General features: G+C 34.0%; 1 protein-coding gene across 5 annotated transcripts in view; it reads right to left on the reverse strand.

Moving 5' to 3' along the window:
• The window catches only part of GRIA2 (glutamate ionotropic receptor AMPA type subunit 2), a 159,183-nt gene that overhangs the window by 23,259 nt on the left and 118,801 nt on the right, over positions 1–17,123 (reverse strand). For all 5 annotated transcript variants that reach the window (XR_006709055.1, XM_045464672.1, XM_045464660.1 and 2 more), the window contains exons 7-12: positions 15,207–15,374; positions 14,849–14,953; positions 14,061–14,171; positions 12,343–12,549; positions 11,465–11,835; positions 6,710–6,908 (exon numbers count right to left, since the gene is read on the reverse strand). Coding sequence is in view for 4 of the 5 variants with exons in the window: in XM_045464672.1 (XP_045320628.1) it covers positions 6,710–6,908; positions 11,465–11,835; positions 12,343–12,549; positions 14,061–14,171; positions 14,849–14,953; positions 15,207–15,374 (1,161 nt within the window). In the remaining variant the exon portion in view is untranslated. The remainder of the gene's footprint in view (positions 1–6,709; positions 6,909–11,464; positions 11,836–12,342; positions 12,550–14,060; positions 14,172–14,848; positions 14,954–15,206; positions 15,375–17,123) is intronic.

Raw genomic sequence — 17,123 nt, forward strand, 5'->3', positions numbered from 1 at the left:
CTTAACTTGACAACAGCTAGGCCTCCAGTCTCCTTGAGTCTTCTTTAGCATATGAAAATCTCACTGGAAACTTCCCCTGGATTTTACCTTCCCCAACCCCATAGTATATAATCAGTCTGTCCTCATGGTCCTGGGGCAGCTCTTCCTGCCCACAAGTCCTGACCCTGTGCTTCAATAAAATCATCTTTTTGCACTAAAGACACCTTCAAGAATTCTTTCTTGGCCATCAGCTCTGGACCCAACAAACCTCACTAACACCCCGCCAAAACCCTCATCACTAACCATGCCATGAGTGACCTACAACATATTCATATAGTGCTTATTGCTAATTTATTCACATCCAACTTTTACTTCGTATTTGGTATTTTAGAAAATATTTAAATATTTAAGCATGAATGAAAGGTCTATAAAAGGTCTAGTTTGAAATCAGTAGCTATATATACGTCTGTGTGTGTATATTTATATATACACACATACACAAACACATACATATATGGCTATACCCATTTCGTTTCCAAAACACTGAAAGATATGCATATGTATATGCATTAATACCTAGAAAGCTAGAAGTATACATATATTCTTATATAAAAAAAAAAAACTGGAAGTATATATACATGTTTCTATCTACACAGAAAGAGGTGATGTATTAGAAACTATGGTAGACAAGTCATTAGTCAGATATAATAAGTATAAAGAACCACCACATTTTAATGAAATCTGTTCTATTAAATATCAATAAAGAAATTATGCTGCTTTATCGCTAACTAAAAGCAGTAAATGGAACAAAACTCAGCTTTAGTGAACTAGCACTTTATGTGTTTCAACAGGAAATCTGTTATAATGGCTCAAATGTTTTTATTTGTAAACATATTCCAATCAATGTTTTTATATATGAATATAAATAGGTGTATTTATACCACAGAAGGAGTTGAAAAAAGGTTTCAGCCTTAAAAAAAAACAATTTAAATTACTGTAATTCTCTGGTAATTGTGATTATTTATAGTAAATTATACATATATATATGATCATGCCATATAGTAACAAATTATACATATTTTATATATTCGAATATTTATATACACATAAATGAAAGGAAAATTTCAAACTAGTCCTTTCACTCAGGTAAGAAACATCAGCATTAATATTATTTATTTACCATTTATACTATTGGTAAGCTCTATAAAAAGTCTACAATACTGGGTAATAACAGTATAGTTTCATGGATTATCAGACTAAATTTATCTTCTGAGAATGGAATAATTAACTTCATTAAGTGAGAAGGAGAATACTTTTATTTTGACAACATTCTAGAATCTTTTTTTCCAAAGTCAGCAAAATTAAAGTAGATCACATATTCAGACAATACAGTCTGTTCCTCATTGTTTCCAGAGGAGAAAAACAAAGGAAATAAACAGATTGCAGTGTAGGGGATTTAGAATAAGCATGAGGAAGTACTTCTAATCTACAAGTAATAATTGTGTTTCATAGACTGACTGGTTAATGACAGGTTTATTTATAAAAAGCATTTCCTATCCTCAAAGCTTACCTTTCTATAAGAACATAATGCATATAGGTCCTATAAAATAATTTTCTACTCAGACTCCTCTAATTCAAGACCTGTCCTCTTTTATTGAAAGAAATGATCAAAATGTGAAAGTCTAAAAATAGTGGTTTATAATTGAAAGCCTAATTCTTTCTTTATTAGAGGTATGCTACAGCAGTACTATAATTAGAGATGATCGGCGCTCCAAAATGAGTCAGAATTTATCATTCACTCTGTACAAGGACGTACACGAGTTTTATAGCAGAGAACCCTGGACAATGAAGATGCAGCGTCTTTTCCCTTATACCTCTTGGTGGCTATGTTACAGAAACTGGTCTGGATCACCTGGCAGAAGCAGCAAGTGGCACTTGGAGATCTTGGAAGGAAGGAGGTTTATTTTATACCGGTGGGCCCAGAGGAGATCATTCTCCAGAGATCTGAGCCCAGAGCATCAACAGATGGGACAATTTATAGTCTGTTATTTATAGTCTGTTACTTCCGCACCCCTCATTAGTAGTAATTTGGTGCCTGTGGCAAGCAGGGTAGGAAGGAAATCCCGGAAGGGTAGTCTTCTGACTAGGACTGGAATTCCCTTATCAGTCCTGTTGGCCATCTTATTACACATTTTTCCCTAATGGTTACAAGACTGTCCTCCATTTACTGTCTTTCTCTAGCAGAAGAAAGTAAATATTTCATTCATACTTGTTTCACTGTTTACCACTGATTTTAAGTTAGAAAATGTATAGCTGAAATTGGAATTCTAAAGCTAATGCACACTCACTGACTTTACAAAGGAATATAATTACAATACAGTATTTATTAAATTATTTACCTGAAATCTGAAAATACTTTGGACTTAAATTGAGTAACTGATATCACCTTAGGACAAAACAGATAGATCCCTACAAAGGGGATAAAAGATTCATCTTATAATTTTAAATAACATGCTTTCATTCCAACAAAAATACACTTTTAGGAAATATTTGTTAACATTCAGACAAAAGACAAGTTATTTTCATTCTTTTGCTAGTTATATATCTTCAAAATTTAGACAATGACCTGACTTCTTGAATCAATTTCTCCAACGACTAAATCCAAAGCTGTTGCTATGGTAAAAACAGAAAACTAGCTTCATGAACCCTATGACAGTAGAAAACTTTTCATAATATAATAATAAAATCCCTAATCATAGACAGTGTAATAATGAAAGAGCTATCAATAAAGCCAAATTAAGCCATGTTAGGAAATATAAGATAACTGTTAGAACTTTAAATATTAGCAAATGGTAAAAATGGTAAATGCTTTTTCTTCCACATGTAATTAGCTGTCTGAGATCTGAAAGCAAGCACAACAGATGTCTAGAGAACATAGAGTACAATACATGTCTTCAGTCTAACTTCAGCCTAGTCCATCCATATCACTTTTCCTGGCAGACTGGGCATCATGTTAATCAATCTGCCAGCTGTCATCCTGTCCTGAATCCACCTTACAGGAATCCCAGGCATGCCTAGAGCTGAAGCACAATTGAGAGAGAATGACCCAAGATGTGCGGTGACTATTAATTTTAGGAATAGAAGCAAGGAGAATTTCCTTTGTAACATTTTTCCATCAGAAGCTTAGAAGTTCAACCAGACTACAGCTAAGAGAAATTATACCCTGGGATTTAAGGGAAAGAATGTTAGTGGAAATCAACTATATTTACTTTTAGAATGTCTATAAGTTAGTTTCACCGTATTCAATACATATTAGATAACAATCTAAAGAGAAATTATTTTTTTCAAAAGAGAATCTTTTATTCAGGCTCCACATGCTATTGCAATAAACCTTATGTGAAAGGTATGAGGCATGAGAGATACAGCTGGAATGCCACAGTTCTCCTAGAAAACTTTTTTGGGGGGATTCAAAGCAAAACCAAGATTGTCCTCGCTATTTTCAACATGGCACCCAGTTATCAAACATTAATACTTTTGATTAATTTTTATTAATAATTTTGATTATCAAAATTACACTTGATTTAGCATCACCTTTTTATTTAATCCAACTTCCAGAAACAAACCTTTTGTATACATAATTTCTTCAATTGCCACCAAATTACAAACAAATTACAATGGAAGAATTAACATGCCAAGCTCCTATTCACTTTGCTGAAGTGTGCTGTTTTGTTAGCTTCCCTTTACTGGGAATAAATACTAATAGAATAAATAGTGTGGTCCTTATGTATTTTTGAGCCCATGCTCTTCTTCTTCTAGATAAGGAGAAGCTGACTATGATGCTGTATGCACTGACACCTAACCACAGTTGATTCACCGTCAGTTTCCTTTTGAAGTTATGTTGAGAGGAAGGTGAAGCCCTGCCCAAATTTCTACCATTATAATTCTCTAATATCACACAAGCAGACGTGGATGTAACCCAAATCGAGCAAGGGTGCAGCAAAAAAAAAAAAAAAAAAAAAAAATCCAGAGACCTTTCTTTGCATGCAAAAATGGTTTATGGAAAGAACCCCTCAGCACAATTATTAGCTGCCTGAATTTGGTCATGTCTGCAAAATTTACTTTAATAGTGCAAAGTATGCCAACAAAAATCATGACTCTGAATATTAGGCAGAAGTACTGTGAGATTCAAAAGGATAATGGGATAAAGAAGATGTGGAATATACACATGATGGACTATTATGGATCTCTCATAAGAATGAGATCATGCCATTTGCAATAACGTGGATGGATTGAGAGAGAATAATATAAGTGGAATAAATAAACATAGAAAGACAAAGGCCGTAAGATTTCACTCATATGTGGAATTTAAGAAACAAACCCAACAAACAAGGAAAAAAAGAGAACAGACTCTTAAATACAGAGAACAAAATGGTGGCTGTGGGGCAAAATAGATAAAGGGAATTAACAGTGCATTTATCGTTATGAGCACTGAGTAATGCATAGAATTGTTGAACCATTTTACCATACACCTGACACTAATATAACACTGTATGTTAATCATGCTTTAACAGAGATAATGTATAAGAAAATGCTTTGGAAAGCTATGCTGATAAAAGTTATTAGTTTGCCTAAATACTCAGTATCACTTCTCTATTACTCTAGGAAAGGTAAGCTCACTATCTTACGTTGGCAAATGGTACAGCACAATAATGTTGGCATGTGTGTATGTATACACATCCATGAATATACTGCACATTGGACCCATGGTCTCCATGCTCATGGTTTTGTGTGCATTGCAACACAAGAGTAACAGTATTCTTTTCCAGAGTCGTCTAGCTTTCTTATCTTGTCTACTGGGAATTTGAGTATACTGACCACAGAATCTTGGCATCTTGATTATTACACATACACATTCTATGACTGACTGAGTTAAGGTATACTGCAAAGCTCTGGAAATGTGAATGTAAAGTAGTTGAGAGTACTTGGTACTTCTGTTGTGCAAACGAGCTAATGACAGTACTGTAAGAGACTATATGGAAATGAGATTGTTTTAATCAATATTAGTAGCACTAAGTAAACCATGATAGAGCAGGTACTTTGCCTCATTCACATATTTCACTTACTTCAAGATGGAGGAATACTAATGAACTATACAAATAAAATAAATGCAAGTCTTATTGGGATACAAATAATAAAAAATGCTTCAAAATATGCTTCTAATTAAGAACCATGCAATATTCTAATTTATTTTAATAGATCCATTGTTATGATCAAGCTAGAGCACTGTGGTACATTAAGAATATTTATTTGTATACAGGGCACCTGGGTGGCTCAGTTGGTTAAGCGTCCAACACTTGATTACAGCTCAGGTCATGATCTCAAGGTTCTTAAGATCAAGCCCAGTGTCGGGATCCACACTGACAGTATACAGCCTGCTTAGAATTCTCTTTCCTGCTCTCTCTGCCCCTTCCCTGATCTCTCTCTCTCTCTCAAAATAAATAAACCTTTAAAAAATAATATTTATGTACATATTCATGTATGTTCATAAATGAAAGCAAACTGTCATCAGTAGCAAATCTGTATTATAACATTCATGCACAGAACTGCCTTAAAGTCAAAGTAGCTACTGAGAGATTGACCACATTTGTGTGCTTAAGTTGCAGTGCTTACAGAAAACATCAAGGTCCTGCCTTCCCTACACATACCCAGATTATTGTCTGTTATCAACTGTGGTCTGCCCCCACCACTTGTTCTCCTATCATATTTCAGTTCAACTGAAGTTATTTGGAAAAGAGACCAGAGACAATGTAGACGAACCAGTCTTCAAATTATATCCTCTACTACCTTCAACCGGAAAATGAAGTCCTAATCCTAATTATGAAGTAAATTTGCCTAGATCTCACTCGAGAAAATTCAGATGCATTCAAAGATACTGTTGGATAATCAGAGATCATCTTATGTTATATATATTGGCTGAACTCCTAAGTTTATCAGCTGTATTTAAATATTTTAACATAATAAGTTCTTATATAGAGAAAATAGCATAATGAAAGAAAATTATACCAACATCAGGTTATAGGGCTTGTTCTATAAACAAATACCAAAAGGCCACAATGTTTTTGAAAAGTAAAACACACTTAATAGACACATTATAATCATGCTACCCATTTTCTTTTTAAAAAGCTAAAGACCTTTGTTAGCCTTTTCTGGGAGACTTTGACAAAAATTCGGAATTTTCACACATTAACATCATCTGTTTTCTGACAAGAAATTAACATAACTGATTTGAAAGTGAGTTTTCAACTGTAAACTATTTAAAATATATGACAGTCATGTTTATTTAAAATAAAACCAAAGACAACACATTTTTGTTTCAAAAATAGTAACAACCTAAACTTAATTATACTTTGCTTCAATTCATTCCAAAAGGACAATCAATCTTCATAAAATTCAATTAAAAACGAATAATTATGAAATAATTCTATTGCAATGCTGTGTTTTTCTCCTAAGGAGTTAGGCATCAGAAAATAGATAAAGATGTTGCTGAGGACAGGGATAGGGAAAGGTGTGGAGACAAGGTCAAGAACAGAAGTAGAGTTAAGACAGAGAGGGAGGTTACTATCACATAGCACCTTTGTGTAGAGCACAGGAGTGCGGGGGGACGGGGACAAGGTTTAAAATGGTTACATTTTAAGAGCAAAATCAGAAGATCACAAACAGAATCTCTTACCCTGAAAAACTCTTTGGTGGATCCAGAGTCTAATGTTCCATAAGCAATTTCTGTTTGCTTAGAAAGATCCTCAGCACTTTCGATGGGAGACACCATCCTCTCTACAGTCAGGAAGGCAGCTAAGTTAGCCGTGTAGGAGGAGATTATGATCAGGGTAAAGAACCACCACACACCTCCAACAATGCGCCCAGAGAGGGATCTAATAACAAGTATGAAATGGATTTGTAAAGTGAAATGAATGACCTAATAAAAAAAAACAAGTTAGCAGTATTATGCAAATATTGACTTATATGGGAATATTTAACTTTATACTTTTCAATATATCTGCTAGTTAATAAAACTGGAAACTATTAAGCATTCTGGGGAAGGAGTACAGATAAGCTGAATTTAATGAGATACCCAGAGGCCAAAACTTCAGATTCTTCAGATTCTTTCATAGTTATAATGCCCAAATTGTTTATGGTATGAAATCTCATAACGAAGCAATTTCAAGACATGTGCAAATAATCCATCCAATTCTCATACTACTATCCATTCATGACATAAGCAAACACGAACAAGAGAATTTAAGATCACTCACAAAATTCACAATAATGTTGAAAAACAAAATCAAATATTAAAAATAAAAGAAGGTGCACCACAGATGTAGTTTTAAACTGATGAAACCCTCCTGGTAATTCGGCCAATGAAGTTCCCAAACCCTCAAAAAGGGCTAAAATTTCATTGAGGGTTGTGTGTGCAAAAACATAGGTTTTAGATACAGTGCAGGATAGAAAATGGAAAAAAATGATATTACAAACAAAGGTATGACACAAAATATAATTCTTAATGAATAAAAATCTGATGCTTCATGGCATGGACTGCTACGACCCTGTTCCTTTGTGCCTCCTGCTTAAGAAAAAAAGAAAACTCAAGGAAAATGAAATTAGAACATTTAAAAGTTTGCCAAGATACAAATTTCTAATTTGCAATATAATAAAATAAAAATCTTTTTTAGCCATAAATTCCTATTTAAAATACTTTTTAAAAGCTTAATAGATTCCTAATAATTAACTTTAAACCCTCAATAGATAAGCATAGATATAGAAATAGATATTTATCATATTATTTTGAAAGATTTTATGGGATTCTACATATAAAGGGATTTAAGTAATATTAACAATCCAAAATAATACCTTTTTTTGTTAATAACTTCATGTCTAACAATTAAACTTGTTACAGCAAAGGTGTAACATTTCTAAAAAGTTAAATTATGAACATTTGGTAATTTATGGACTAAAACAGACCTCCTGATATTTAACAGTAAGAAATAAACCTTTTGATGAAACACAGATACTATATCAAATCATTGGGTAATATTTGTAGAATAAACTACTCTAGCAGTCAAGAAAGAGTGAGGAAGCTAATTTAAAAGTAATTTTTTTTAAAGACAAGACCATCTGTTGCTAAAGGAGAAGAGTGAGCAAGCAACGAAAAACAAACAATATAAATAAGAGCCTTTATCACACACAGTCTCTGAGAGATGCAAAGAATTAAATAAATATGACAGGATGGAAAAAGTTAACTTCTCTTATATTCTGTAAAGGATATTAAACACATTTTAAATTTAAGTAACCTCTTGTGTAGACACAGCCACTCTCAAAACGTTCACTATTTATTCCATAAATAGGAAAGGTATAATTATATGACATGTACATTTAGGGGGCAGTTGAGATCCCTTAAAACAAAATTGACTTCACGGTAATTGCTTTGACACTATACGCTGCATAGTAATTGGTAATATATTTGAGAATCATTTTTATAAGTAATTCTTTTCCACTTGTGAAATAAACACAAGTTAAAGACATAAGTTGCTTTCAGTTCCAGTGCTTATGTCAGATTTAATAGCTGAAATATGCCAATTTATTTAAAGTTTTATAAGATATCTCAAAAAATGTATTGAACTTATACAACATTCAAAGCAGAAAATTCTTGAGCAGCTTATTATATACTTGTAAATGTTTTCAAAGGATCAATTAATGTTCTGAAAGAATTCCCAAGAAATTGTTTGTGGAGGAGGCAAATACAATTTATGTTTTAAGGTGACAGACAAAAATGGTTTCTGTAAAAAAAAAAAGTAAAACAAAACAAAACAAAACAAAACTAAAAGCAACCTTCACCTCTCTGCATCTGCCCTAAAGAAGCAAATAGACATACGTATTCTATCATTTCCTTTAAATCTCTATTAAATAATTATTTTAAGAATGGTATTTTTATTCATTTTAATCCTTTTGAGATATTGGGGATAAAAACAGAGGCAAGCAGGAGAATAAAAGTCAACTTACAGCCTTTTACTCTTCCAATTTCTGTGGTTCTAGTCTTCAGAAAACTATAGTTAATACATTCTAAACTTAATTTCAGGCAAATGACCAATTCAGTTCAATAAATCGTTCCAGATTAAAATTTAAATGTTCTATTAATATTAATAATATAGTTCCACATAATATTTTACTTGAAAAGAGGTGATAAATATCTTTGAAGATATTTAAAGAGCATTTCAAATTGATCTGTGCATTTCATGCATCATCATCATCATCATCATTAGATACAAGGCTTTTCTATTCTTCTTTTCTACACTGGGGTCACCACCATTACATTGCAAAAAAAGTAGTTTGGTTTGTTTAAAAAAATCATTAAGTTTTCCAATATCGTCCAATATGTTCAATTTTTAAATGCCCATATAACACAGAATGAAAGATATGTACACTTAAAATTTTTTAATAAAGCAAATTTTTGTTCATATATACTCTGTGGCAAAAAAATAAATCAGTTGATAGCAAGAAAAAATATTCTATATAAAATCTTAGCAGGACATAAAAATTATTGCATGTGAAATTGTAATAAGTCATGACTCATGAATGAAATCAAGAGCACAGAAAAAAAGGCCATATTTTAGGAAACAGGCTCATTGAAATTTAGACGTTATCTGTATGTGATGGTGGACACTGGGGTAAAACAGATTATGAAAGGTGCCTGTGCTTCAGTCCCTAAATATATGTTTTCTGGGCCTTTATAAGCACTGGACACCAAAACAAATAACTTCAGAGCCATGATGCGTGAGGATCGCAAACCTAAGGATCGACATATGGGAATCTGGATCAATATGTTTTACTTTATAATGAACCTCATATGCTTCTCCTTACTTATTCAAAAGGCAGAGCATAGTTTATGTTACCCTAGGATAATTGCCTTATATCTCAGGAATAAAGTAGTTTTATACTTCAGTAGCTTTCTTACCAAAGATGAATAATTTTATTATTATTTATGGACCAGAGTATTCTCAGAAATCTCCATTTGGTTAGGATTTTCTTCCTCATTATTAAAAAATTCTCTTTATGTCTTTAACTTAAATCAGATAAACTAAATATAAAACTATGAATCTTATATATTTTGTCAGAGGTCACCATAATTATATATTATTTTATATACAATTATTCTATATTTCTATATTATTCTATATCATTATATACTAAAGTTATTACACATATATGCCATGCAAATACCATTGGCATATTTCTATTTTAGAGCAGTTCCATAATGTCACAGGGAATTTTATGGAATTAAGATTTGTTAAAGTCCAAATAATTCTTAACAATGTGTCCTACTAACAGAGAAGTAAGCCACTAATAATTTCTACATACAAGATATATTTAATTGATCTCACTGGGTGGAATATACAAAAAAAGACTGCAAGAAGGTACATATATTTTGAGTGTCTCACATAGTTTTCTGAAATTAATCACTTATCTCCAAAGTGCTCAAAAACTAACAATATAATGAAATAGCATTAGAAAAGTCACCCCTTTTACTAGTCATTAAAATATCCCATAGAATCAAAGGAGGGTAATCAAACCTAGATTAAAATGTGCCAGAAGATAAATAAATTTGGCTTTAGATGTGAAAAGAATCACATTAGAAAAAGTATAATTTATTCTTCTTAAGCACCAGATATGGCTATCATTCTTATTCACGTATGTCACATGAACAAAGGCAAAATGTATTTTGTGACATATTTGTTATATTTAGGGATTCTAATGCAGGAATTAATATATCATAATGAGACTAAAGGTGTATAAATTTATTCCATTATGTGTGTGAATTACTATTCATTATGGCACAAGCCTTTGTAATGAATCAATCATCATTATTACCCAGCCATGTATTTCTATGTACTTGGGAAATAGGTTATTGTATATTCCCTTTAATCCAACGACCTAACCTTTAAAAAAAAAAAAAACAAATTTTATAATACCTTTATGATACCATTTGCATGAGCTAATAATGGGAAAATAAAAGAGATGGGATGTGTGCCAATGAAGTTTTGTAAACAAGTTTTTGTTTTTGTAGTTAATAAGTAATGTTGCCCATTTTCCCATATACAGGTCTGTGGATCAACACACAGATGACTGTAAAATGAGAATATGCAGCAAAAACACGGTACCCCTCCAAGAAGGCATGGAATGATAGGAACCTTATGCATTTTATAGCCTCTCCATGGTGTGTATAATTTCACCGGGAAATATATGCTCAACATTCAAAGAACATTGCTCAAATATTTCACAGGCTTATGCCGATGGTAAAAGCCTGTCCTTAAGAGTCTCAAACTGCTTGGACAGGTAGTCGGCAGCTGTTTACTTCTTTAAGTGAATTCATAAACACCATGAATATCCACTTGAGACCTAAAATGCACAAAGTTGAAGCAGGTGAGTGACCAACCTTGGCGAAATATCGCATCCTTGCTGCATAAAGGCACCCAAGGAAAACCAGAGACTATTAAAAATCCCAAATTCATTAGTTGATTCACTACTTTGTGTTTCTCTTCCATCTTCAAACTCCTCAGTGTGCCACTCGTAGGGGCTAAATCTGCTGACCAGGAATAAAACTACACTGACCCCAATGTAGGCAAAAACAATGCACATCCAGATCTCATAGGCTAAAGGATCAAGAAATGAAAACACTCCTGGTTTGGACTTCTGAGGCTTCTTGATCATGATAGATATCCCGAGGCTCATAAAGGGCTTTGAGAAGTCAATCACCTCTTCTCTCACAAGGGTAATAGTTAATGGAGCAATTGCAATGTCAGCTTTCTGTAAGGGAAACAAATGAAAGTAATAGTACCTGGAGTCATGGTCAAAAAAGGAATCATGCTTACAGTATTGGATCAAAAGGGAAGGAAAGGAAATAAGGGAAATGTCAATAATTATTTCCCTGGTAATGTCCCAGTAAAGAATAAGCAAACAAACAAAAAACCAATCTGTTCTCCAAATATCCCTCCTTTTTATAAATACACAGTACACCCATCTGACTTGATTTTTATAATTACATCCCTACACTGCGTCTATGCCTTTGCTGCCTCTGAACAATGCATATGGCCCATAGGCCTCAAGACAGATAGAAGGCCTGTCTCATTTAGTGTGCGTGTGTGCTTCTGACTTCATCCTTAATCTTCAGATGTTCACAAGGAAATAGAATAATATTCTTAAGTAATGTGGGAAACCAACAACCTCAGATATAGGCACTTTGCAGGGAAGGGAGGCATTCTGTCAACAAAAGTTCACTTGAATGACTTTATTTGGGAGAAGAGCTATACTTACCCCATATACAAGTTCTCCAACCATCCCATTCCAAATTTTCGTGTCAGCATCCCTGGCCCCATACTTGCCATCCCCAACAATTGTCAACTTGTACTTGAACCCACAATGTTTGGCGATTTCTGCAGCCAAGTCAACACAGTAGCCCTCATAACGCTCATTGCCTTCAAGCATTTCATGATTTTTCTTCATCATAACATATGGAGATTCCTATATGGAAAGACAGTGCTTTCATTGATAAAAATAGCTGTGTAACTACTCTCACTGAATCAAGTCTTCTGGTTTAATTATTACCTGTTAGCCAGAGAAATTGTAGAATATAAATGGCGGACAATATGAGCGAAAAATATTTAAGCGTGATACTTTTGGAAAAAGGGTATCAAACGTCTACCGTTACAGTTTATTAATATGGTTTGTACCTAGCCATACAAAAGTAAATAAGAAAGTCAAAAGCACAAACTGCTGGCTTGTCCCCTTGTCATGCTTGTTAACTCCTAGAGCTTAGAGGGGAATTATGCTGCTCAACATCTGTTTTATTCAACTCTGGATCCACCATGCTCTTATGTTAAGGTTATGCTGTCCTCAAGAAACAGCATTCACCCAAAACTCTGTGTACTGTTTCTTCAAGGGTGAGGTTCATGGGGAAATGAGGCTCATGGTCAGTGATGCACAGACTAAAACAATCACTGGCATGGTCATGTGCTGATGCCACCCTCTGACATTTCATGTCTCACTTCATCTATGAGATATTCTATCCTAGAATTATATTACAAGGATAGAGAGCAGCTTCCCCCTGTAAACATAAGAAAAAGGAGGTATGAAAATGATTCAAAATAGCTCAATATCCTCCCCTGGAAAGTGGCACCAAGCATATTTGGGGGCTCAGTGATACAGTTCCTCTCAATGGCATGATTAAGGCAAAATCCCTCAAATGTCTAGCTTACTTACCCTTATTAATATATTTCCAAAGACCAATGTTTTTATCCAGATCTCTTATTTTATTAACCTACCTATGTTTTTCTTCTCAATATTGTCAGAATAATGAATCCCACAAGTTTACTCTATCACTGCTTAATAAAACAAAATACAACTGTTTTGTCATAAAACCATGTACTATTAGTGAACCCCATTTCCTCCATTTCATTTCACCAACAGCTTGTCATGGGGATCTACATCTTCCTTCCATCTATCCAAAGCCTAGATGTTCAAGATTCAGTTCAGTTTTGTCTCATTCATTCAGCACTGGCTATGTGCTAACGACTGTGTTGAGTTTGGGGGTTTAAAAAAAGGGAGATCATCTTTATCTTTAAGAATTTCATCTTATATTATAAAGAAAAAGATATTGACATTGCTACTAGACCATGTAACAAATGTAAAAAGAGAATGTACCCACAACTGCATGCGAAGTGAAAGGTAAAGCACTTGAGGAAATACAAGGAACACTCTTCAAGACTTTCCCGAGTTGTTCACACTTAGTGATGCACCACTGTATGAATTACCCGTCAAGCTAAATTTCAGTATTGAAGAGGATAGGAAATATTTTGAATGCTTTACTTAATGCCTGTGTAGTCCTTTTGACAGAGTAAATATGCTATACGTGATTAAAATGGTGCCAAAGCAGCACTGCATTAGTTATCCTCAAATGCAAACAGCAATTCTAGTTGGCAGATGTTTTCCATAAGAAAAACTAAAGTAAAGCATAGGCATCTGTAGCTAATTACCAAAATTGTAGTGACAACAACAGTCTTATTCTCGAGCCCAGAGGTATCGTTTCCAGAGGGGAGCTCAGTAAGGGTAACAACCATTTTGTCTACTTCACTCCAGTATCCAATCTGAAAAAGGTTACAGAAAGGCACATGGATAAGTGATCTTTCTATTAGCCAAGAATTTAATAATTTCAAACTCATGTCTGCATCCAAAATTACATCTACATTAACTAGGCTTCTTCTAAACAGACATGTGTCTTTGATATATGTGACTCTGATAGAAATAGGGCTTATATAAACAATGAAACAAAAACAATTCTTAAAAACAGCTTGTTTCTTCATGTTCGCTTCTCATATTTTCCCAGGGTAATCTGTTTGGGAGTGATCGTATAGAAATAGAAATAAAATCCAAGCAATGACACTGTATCCATAACAGTTAAAAGGAAGGTGTTGAGCTAAAACGTTAACGTATATTTGCACCAGCTATGTTTTGTCTTCTGAACCATAAACTGTCAGCGATCGCTCTTTCTCTTCTCATTAAACTTCTTATACCTTGACAGAAAAAAATACATATAAAGAGTTCTATTCACAGTTGTTTAAAGATTACATTTCAGTGTTACTTACCGGAAAGGAATTGATTATATTTAGGAAACAAAACATTTTAAAATACATCTGTTTCTGGAAGTAGTTAAACTCTACCTACGTGAATACACTTTTCCAGGACTCTTCAAAAGAAGAGGTGATGGGTATTTAACTCACCTCCTCACAGAGAGAAAACTGCCTTTAGATCCCTAATGATTTACCTTCCGGGGCCCATTAGTTTTGAGTTCCATGATGTTAATTGTATAGTTTATTCTTTTTCCATTCTGGTCAAACTTTATATTTCCTGAGAGACCTTCAACCTGAACCTAATGAGGAAATGGGAAAGCATCACAGTTATCAATTTACTTCAAGCAAAGATACAAACGGGGTACAAATTACTCTCACTGGGCTCCAGTCGAGAAAACTACATTTATAAGGTTGGTTTTCACTCTTCAACCTACCTTTGTGCAGTCAGGAAATACTATTCACTTTATATTACACATAACAAGGAGACTAATGTAGTAGAAAACTACAGTGTTCGTTGTTAACTCACATTCATAATCATTTTGAGTGACTAACCTGTTTGAGGGCCCTTTCTATTTCTACGCCTTGTCCCCAGGGGACTGCTGGGTTTGCCAGACAGTCTCCCGCGTTTCCCCTTCGGGAGATTTCAATTCTCTGCTTCCGTAGGTTGCGGAAAGCTTCAGTCATCACTTGAACAGCGTCGTAGGTCAGAGCGGAAGTATACTGAAAAGCATCACACACACTTCATAAGAATGGGAAAAAAATTCCAAGGTTCACTGCACACTGGACATCTAGACTGCAGCCGGCCACCATACAATACCAGTTCACAGTCCAAGAACTTAGAAACCATTCCCGCATCTAGAAGTCTAAGAATCTAATAGAGGTAATACGGAATATTGGGACTATAGAGTGTGTTCTTGACCGTAAGCATCTCCCGTTATGTTAACGTCTCAGTTATTTCAGGTGACAACTTTCAAAATTGTGTCTTTTCTTTCCTAACGAATTTCTTTTTAGAGCATCACTCTATGGCCTGATTTGGGGATATAGGAAATGATCAAATTAACAAATAAATATCCTACCACTAACGAGAGGTACATTTGACAATAGGGAAAGAATATTGATTGGTTTAAGTGTCTAATTCTACCTCAGTGATGCTCCCATAGATCTGCAATAGTCTTTGCAATGTTTGTTTTTAAGATCCCCTCAGTGATTATGGTAATCAAATAGAACCACCAAATTTCATAATTTCTACGTCCCCTTCATGCCTCAACAGTTTATGGTAAGATTGGTTCCAAACTTATGGTATTCAGATCCCAGTAGGACAGTAGTATTATTACAGGATCTGGGAGCCAAATGGAAAAAAAAAAAAAAAGGTATTAATTGTGCTAAGCATTGTCAGTGGCTAGATCAGTATTACTTGATGCATGTATATATACCTCCATCTATCAAATGTATCATGCTACTATTGTTAATGATAAACCATATTTTAACACAACAGCTTTAATGAATGCTGAGGAAATTTCTGCTATTAAGTATTTTTCAATCTGTAAGTAACAAAAGTATAGTGAATCTGGGTAAAAAATGCAGTATCATACTGAATTTGAGATACAAAAATTCTTGACCACAAATCCCAAATGGGTACTTAGTATTTCCAAGTAATCCCCCTCACTTATTTAGTAAATTAGTTCCTCCACTCTCAAAATTATTATTTTATACCTTCTCTTCTCTAATATCCACAGCTATGCATCTTGCCTTACATGTCACTGAAAAAATAGAAGCCATAAGACAGAAAACGTTTATCTTTCAACCATAAAACTGCCAAGAGCACACATTCTCTGTGACATCTATTGTAAAGATTTAGAAGGAAGGAAAGAATTCAGGCAAGGGGTTCAGAGATCTTGACATGGACCCTGGGACTCTTTATAGGACTCATATTCTCTTCCAGTCCAGTGAAAAGATTATATAAATAGATTAACTGCAATCTACCTATTACAGTGTTATAAATTGGTCTGATGGTGGATAGATGTCTGTCTGGTTTATCCTTTTAAATGATAGATATTACAATAAGGCAAATGAAAAATAGTTTATGTCATATGAATCATCGCCTTCATGCATCCAGAAATTTCTTGAGCCTCCATTTTTTTAAATGAGAAAACGGCAGTGTGAGGTTATCAGTCATTCAATCTTTGTGTGAATTAGTTTAGGTGAATTGTTTTCTTTTGATCATACAAATGAGTCAAATTTGATGGGAAAGTTGGTAGGAAGAAGAAAAAGAGAAAATGGTTTGGAGGCCATGTGCTCTGTGACTGAGAGCCATAAACTATAATAAGATATTCATATTTACCTCTAGGTTTTCTTACTTATTTCTTCTCATGTGATACCTGTTAAACAATGTCATTGCAGGCCTATCTGTGAGTCCTTTACATATTTAGATGATCTTCTGGATGCTTGTACTTGAGTTTCTTACAAATA

The sequence above is a fragment of the Leopardus geoffroyi genome, chromosome B1, assembly GCF_018350155.1.
Source record: "Leopardus geoffroyi isolate Oge1 chromosome B1, O.geoffroyi_Oge1_pat1.0, whole genome shotgun sequence".
In the NCBI taxonomy this organism is placed as follows: domain Eukaryota; kingdom Metazoa; phylum Chordata; class Mammalia; order Carnivora; family Felidae; genus Leopardus; species Leopardus geoffroyi.